The 7,500-nt window shown below is 42.6% G+C and overlaps 1 protein-coding gene across 1 annotated transcript in view; it reads left to right on the top strand.

Annotated features, from left to right (window-relative positions):
- The window catches only part of caskin2 (CASK interacting protein 2), a 122,188-nt gene that overhangs the window by 68,267 nt on the left and 46,421 nt on the right, over positions 1-7,500 (top strand). The window contains exon 5 of the mRNA XM_083648707.1: positions 1,904-2,049. Within this exon, the coding sequence (XP_083504833.1) occupies positions 1,904-2,049 (146 nt within the window). The remainder of the gene's footprint in view (positions 1-1,903; positions 2,050-7,500) is intronic.

Raw genomic sequence — 7,500 nt, 5'->3', positions numbered from 1 at the left:
TGTAATCTAAACATAGCATAAGGACTTCAGTTTGTATACTGTAATCTAAACATAGCATAAGGACTTCAGTTTGTATACTGTAATCTAAACATAGCATAAGGACTTCAGTTTGTATACTGTAATCTAAACATAGCATAAGGACTTCAGTTTGTATACTGTAATCTAAACATAGCATAAGGACTTCAGTTTGTATACTGTAATCTAAACATAGCATAAGGACTTCAGTTTGTATACTGTAATCTAAACATAGCATAAGGACTTCAGTTTGTATACTGTAATCTAAACATAGCATAAGGACTTCAGTTTGTATACTGTAATCTAAACATAGCATAAGGACTTCAGTTTGTATACTGTAATCTAAACATAGCATAAGGACTTCAGTACTTAGAAAACCAGTGATATAGCCTAACATATCCTACAATAAAATCAATCAATCAATCAATCCTAACCCTAAAGTTTAAACTAACCCTTGTAAGGGGTCATCAAAATGGTGATTTCCCTGATCTTTCTATCCTCGTGAGGACATCTGGACACCATGAACCAGGTTCTGCTAAAGTCACTGACGGCAAATGTAATTTTCCAGTGATGACCTGGTCACATGAACGTCATGAGCAGCTGGCCCGCTCTGTGCATTCAGCATTGACACCAGAGGTGGGCCTCAGGTCTCGGACTCGGACTCGGACTCGGACTCGGACTCGACACTGAAGTCAGACTCAAGTCACAATTGTAATTGCTGGAGACGTGGCATGATGCAGGAAGAGAATGCTTGAGACTTGGACTTGGGTTCGACGACAAAAGATCAAAAGATAGTTTACACAAACACACTCTTCTCGCTGTTATTGTCCTATTTTAAAACCACATTGCATTGAAAAGTCGCAGGTATTTCGTTTTCCTAAAGATATTAAATTGATTCTGGACTCTTGATTTGTTCTGACTTGACTTGCTGTTCTACATTTAGACTTGCCTTAAGACTTGGGACTTGAGCAAAGCTGTGTTGGTCACACCTCTGTTTGACTATACATGTTTGCAGTGTGCCCACACCATCCTGACAGTATCAGCTGACCCAGTGCATCGCAGCACATTAACAACCCATGTTCTCTCTGTTTACTGCAGCTCTCTGTCTCTGTCTGCATGTGTTTCCCTCTGCGCTTCATATCCAGATGGTGGTTCTGTAGATACAACTCCGTTTACACACCTCTTTAACATGACATCGATCCTAACCATCTACATTTATACTTAAGTCCTGTCAGACTGATGAACTACATGAACATTTTGTATTTTAAAGAGGTGGTTCGCAAACTTTTTCACGTCACGGACCCCTAAACTGACACAAATCCGACCACGGACCCCATATGATAAGATTGTTGCTTTTAGATTTATTACCGAAAAGCCCATGGCTGAAATAGTCATACATTCTGGATAGGAGTTATAGTGAAAATAAATTGTCCACGCTTTTTGATGGGGACCCCCTCAAAGACCCCACTTTGAGAACCACTGAAGGACCCAGTGCATATTCTAATGTTCTTTGTCCTGGTGATTATTTGCCTTATTGTGTTCATACTTTACCCACCTTTCTATTATAGACTGGATCAACTAAATTATCCTCATTAAATACTTATCAATTAAATTAAATCATGAAATACTTTAATGATATGATAATATAATCCAGTCAAGTCAAAAAGACTGAAAGTAATAACAGAGCAAATTGGGTGGCGGTAAATGTAATGCAATGAACAATGCAAGTGTATGAAAGGACTACATTTTCATAGAAACAAATATGTATATATATATATATATATATATATATATATATATATATACAGTATATATATATATATAATATACATATATATATATAACAAATGATGATGATAACATTGTATTTGTCACGCTCCCCCTGCAGGAATGCGTCCGCTGCACTACGCTGCCTGGCAGGGCAAAGCCGACTCGGTCCTGATGCTGCTGCGCGCCGCGGCGTCGGTCAACGGGATTTCACAGGATGGACACATCCCCCTTCACCTGGCCGCACAGTATGGACACTATGAAGTGGTGAGCAGAGGAGCACACTTCAAGAGTAACTAAACACACAGTATGGACACTATGAAGTGGTGAGCAGAGGAGCACACTTCAAGAGTAACTAAACACACAGTATGGACACTATGAAGTGGTGAGCAGAGGAGCACACTTCAAGAGTAACTAAACACACAGTATGGACACTATGAAGTGGTGAGCAGAGGAGCACACTTCAAGAGTAACTAAACACACAGTATGGACACTATGAAGTGGTGAGCAGAGGAGCACACTTCAAGAGTAACTAAACACACAGTATGGACACTATGAAGTGGTGAGCAGAGGAGCACACTTCAAGAGTAACTAAACACACAGTATGGACACTATGAAGTGGTGAGCAGAGGAGCACACTTCAAGAGTAACTAAACACCAAACCCAACTCTGTGTACAGAGCCTGACGTCTAAAAAAACAAAACAAACAAACATGGCGTTAAAACTGCTGTCTGCTATTGGCTGATCTTTGGTTCCGGGTGATCTCACCCACCTTTTATACTCTATAGGTGACAGTTGGCCTTTTCGTGTGGTCCATCTCCTATACTTGAGCACACATTCTCTCTCTGACACGCAATTCTTGGGTTAAAAGCAGAGACCGTAAAAACAGATGGAAGTCATGAGTGTGACGTCAGCCATTGGCTTCTGAAAGGGCCGTTTTGAAGCCAAAAGATCATGTTTACAGTCGCCGTCATGTTGACATTTTTGGGAGCTGGAGCAGCCAAAGTGAAGTAAAGGGTGGAGCCAAGGTGGAGGGGGTGGAGTTCGGGTTGTCTGCAGAGCCCCCTCCTACCGGCCCATAATCGGCAAACCCGTCAATCACTATAGTAAACCTAAACGTTTGATATCCATCATATCTTGTTAACGACACAATGACTTTGAATTTGAAGAAGTGAAATTAGCTTCTGAGACCAGAAGAGTGTCCCATTCACCCGTTCCTCCCATTGTGGAATTGCCACTGCAGCCACTTCCTTATTGGCTTCAAAATTCACCTGTGGTTTTGGCCGCTTGGTTCAAACAACATCTGTGTTGCCCAAATGCCCCCAAATCCCTCAGCTTAGAATGACACATGCGTACTTAATGTTACTTTAGATTTACCATAGTTCACAATCCACACCCACAATCCTGGTGTACAGTGGGAACGCAAAGCTGCACGCGCCGTAATACACTACGTCACCAGTCTAATCATTTGCACCAAAGTTCGTCTATTGGTAAGAAGAAGGCTTATACCTCGTTCCACTACAACATCATGGCTGGAGCACTGTTGTCCAAAAAGGACAAGAGCCTCGCTCCTACCTTCAATACGATCTTTGTCTCCCTGCCAGCCGGTAGACCGGAAACAGTATGGCTGCCTCTATCTCCGCAAGATGTTTGACCGATTCCCTCAGCTTAGAATGACACGTGCGTGTGATTTAGATCAGAATGACCCTGGATGGATTTCAAGTGACCGCACTATGGTTTCAGCATGCTCTGGTCAGCGGTAAACGGGTCAACATGCTGCACTTAAAGGAGAATTTCGTTTTTTTTCAACCTGGATTGTTTATTTTCCACACTGTATGTGTCTGAGGGACTCATCGTGACACATTTTTTTCAAATTGGTCGAGAACTCACCGAGATAGCCTTGTTTACAGCTCGAGCAATGTGCTCAAACAACTACACAGTGATACTGTACACAGGGCAATCCTGCACCGCATCGTCAATACACGTTCGCTCATAAAACTGCTTGGTTTGCCGCTGGGAGACTCAAACTGTCATTATAGTGTTTGGCAACATGGAAACGACTCTATACATGAATATTATTCTCCGGGGTTTACTGTGGGACAGAGAAAATGTGCGTATGAAGAGGTGAGGGGAGAGAGAGAGAAAGGAGCACAGCACAGCGCTGTTGACGAGAGGTGAAATCCTCCGTGTTGACACAGTGCAAGCTTCCCTGCTCCTCTCTCTCTCTCTCTCTCTCTCTCTCTCTCTCTCCTCGCCTGTTCACGCCCATTTTCTCTGTCTGGAGAATTCATGTATAGAGTCGTTTCCATGTTCCCAGACACTATTGACAGTTTGAGTCTTCCCCAAGCAGTTTTATGAGCGAACGTGTATTGACGATGCGGTGCAAGATTGCCCTGTGTACAGTATCACTGTGTAGTTGTTTGAGCACATTGCTCGAGCTGTAAACAAGGCTATCTCGGTGAGTATTCGACCAATTTGAAAAGAATATGTCACGATGAGTCCCTTAGACACATACAGTGATGAGTCCCTTAGACACATACAGTGATGAGTCCCTTAGACACATACAGTGATGAGTCCCTTAGACACATACAGTGTGATGAGTCCCTTAGACACATACAGTGATGAGTCCCTTAGACACATACAGTGATGAGTCCCTTAGACACATACAGTGATGAGTCCCTTAGACACATACAGTGATGAGTCCCTTAGACACATACAGTGATGAGTCCCTTAGACACATACAGTGATGAGTCCCTTAGACACATACAGTGATGAGTCCCTTAGACACATACAGTGATGAGTCCCTTAGACACATACAGTGATGAGTCCCTTAGACACATACAGTGATGAGTCCCTTAGACACATACAGTGATGAGTCCCTTAGACACATACAGTGATGAGTCCCTTAGACACATACAGTGATGAGTCCCTTAGACACATACAGTGTGGAAAATAGGGTCCAGGTTGAAAAAAAACGAAATTCTCCTTTAATTCACCACAGAGCTCAAAACACAGATGGGCCGGGCCGCAGGGCAGAACGCTGTGTGCGGTGTGTCCTGTAATTACAGGGATTGAGGGGGGATTTGGATGGACCGGTGGGAGATTCATTGAGGATGATCAGATTTGAGGAAAGGAGGGTGAGGTGTGTGTGTGTACGGGGTGATTATACTGCATTCAACACAACTCGGAGCACAACTTTCAATGCTGATTTTTTACCCGACCTCCGGAATAGTTGCGTTCACGGCACGCTAATCAGAGCAAAATATAAACGATATACACACATATTGCATAATTACACCTCAAATTAGGTCAACACACACTTTGATGACATCAACTCGGATGAACTGGAGCTCTGAAATGATAACCGTAATTCTGACCTCGGCGACAGTTCAATTCATTTTTTACAGGTCGGAGCCCGTTTTCTCCTGTGTTCTGAGTTGTGTTGAACGTGGTAGTAGGGTCCCAGTCTCACCCCTGTCCCCTCAGGACAGATGTGAGGAGGAACAGGAGGGGATGTTTTGATTGGCCGATGGAATGAACATGGTGTTTGTATAGACCAAATCACCGGGATGTTTACATTTACTTCCGGGTACCCCTGAGGTCCACACATTATAATGGCGGTGGACGGCACAAACTGACGTGTTGAAGACAAAAACAGACAAAGAAGACAAAAATGGTTCGTCCGTGTTGTGTTGTTGTTTAATATCATTCATAACAACACTTTCACTAACGTTAGTGGAGACCAGACTAGCTAATTTACCTGTTGGACCAGACCAGAGTAGACTTGAAGCTAAATTAAATTAACGTTACAGTCTATGGGCGTCAGTAGCTCTTTCTCGCCGAGAAGAGCCTGGTGACTAGGGGTGGGACAAAATATCGATACCCACGTTATCGCGATATTTCCACCCGCGATACGTTATCGATACACTGGCGCCAAGTATCGATATGTTTATTAATTTTTTTTTTTTTTTTTTTTTTTTTTTTTTTTAATAAACAGGCTAAAATATTATGCTGTGTGTGGTAGTTGAAACATAGTTTCAAGTTGACTTTATTTATGTTTGTAGTTGAAACAAAAACATAACTACTGTAGGCTACATGAATGGAAATGTTTGATCATTAATATCTACTTTTAGAAATTATATAGGTAGGTAGGTAGGTTATATAGGTTTTCTTGTTTTAATAGTAATAATAAAAAGACTTAATGTGTAACTTTTCCTCCGTGGTATCGAAAATGGTATGAGTGAGTGAGTGAACTCAGAGAGTTCATGTCAATTCTGCTAATAAATGCATAATACATGATTTTTTGCCTTCAGAGGTATTTTTTTCACTTGTTACACAGGTATCGTGATGTATCGTCTTCCAATATATCGCAGTATCGCAGTATCGCAGTATCGTGATATATCGTTATCGAGGGCCAAGTATCGTGACGATATCGTATCGTGAGCTACTCAGCGATTCCCACCCCTACTGGTGACGCGAGGTTAGTAGCTCTGTCTGTAACGTTAACAAGTCTGCAAAAAAACAGCGAGTTTGACGTTATTAGCTAGCTAACACTACATCAAACAAACACAGAAGAAAGGCTAGATACGTCGGACAAGCATGTTTACCAACCGTTTAACCATTTAAATTGAAAGTAGTCGGCCGAAAACAGCGAGAGGGTTTGACAGCATTTATTTGACAACACGTACATTTAAACCTGCCGCCTTCCCCAAGTGGTACCCGGAAGCAAATTTGTTTACATGGTGACGTCACGGTGATTTGGTCTATTTAAATCCTGGGCCAAATATCATCCTCAGCTGTGGCTCCCTCTGTTATTAATGACCATTTTAGGGCAAGAGCAGCCGAAACAGGTGAAGGAAAACAGTCCGTTGTAGAAAGCTGTTGTGCTTGCTGTCAGACCCCACTGTGGATGACTTTTACAGGGCATCAGCACAGCCTTAAAAAGTCTGATTAAGTCTTAAATTACCTCCAATTAAGGCATTAAGAGGCATTACACTCGCTTACAAACACTAATTAGTTATTTTGTGCATCGTGTCCATATTATTTCTGTCCATTTATACCGTTTTAACTTGACAACATGAACATTCTAAATTGAATCCCAACTCACTTCCTGTTGCAGTGTTTGCTAATACAGGACTGCTAGTCCGGACTGACAATAGACCCTTCTCACGGGGGCCATTTTGTGTCGAAAAGGCAGGGTAAACACAGGTGCAAGCAAAACACTAATGAGGGTTTCCAAATTCCAATCATGGAAGTTGGAAACCCTCATTCGTGTTTTGCTTGCACCTGTGTTTACCCTGCCTTTTCGACACAAAATGGCCCCCGTGAGAAGGGTCTATTCCATGAAAACCGTCTATACCAGTGGTTTCACAACTGACATTATCGTTGAATCAGGAATAGACTGGTTTTGCCTGCTTTGTTTCGTTCTTTTGTGTTTTTAAAGTGGTCGCTCTTAAATCCATTTTTCAGGTCTTATATGAAGTCTTATACTGTATTTGGCTGTGTCTGCACCCGGCAGAGGCTCTGTTTATGTCAGTGTTGGATTGTATTGAAATGAGCTGTGACAGCACCTCAGACCCACTATGTAATGGATCCCCGGGCGGCGGGGCGGCCCCATCCAAAGCACTGATAATGGCAGAGAGAGGGCTTGTCTTACCGGCCTGTTTGAGCCCAAACAGAGGGTGTCCTTGGATCAAGCTCCAGGTGCTGAGGAACAGC

This window comes from Poromitra crassiceps, assembly GCF_964638095.1.
Source record: "Poromitra crassiceps genome assembly, chromosome: 13".
NCBI classification, from domain to species: Eukaryota; Metazoa; Chordata; class Actinopteri; order Beryciformes; family Melamphaidae; genus Poromitra; species Poromitra crassiceps.
Note: the sequence above shows the minus strand (reverse complement) of the source record. Positions and strands in the feature narration are given on the sequence as shown.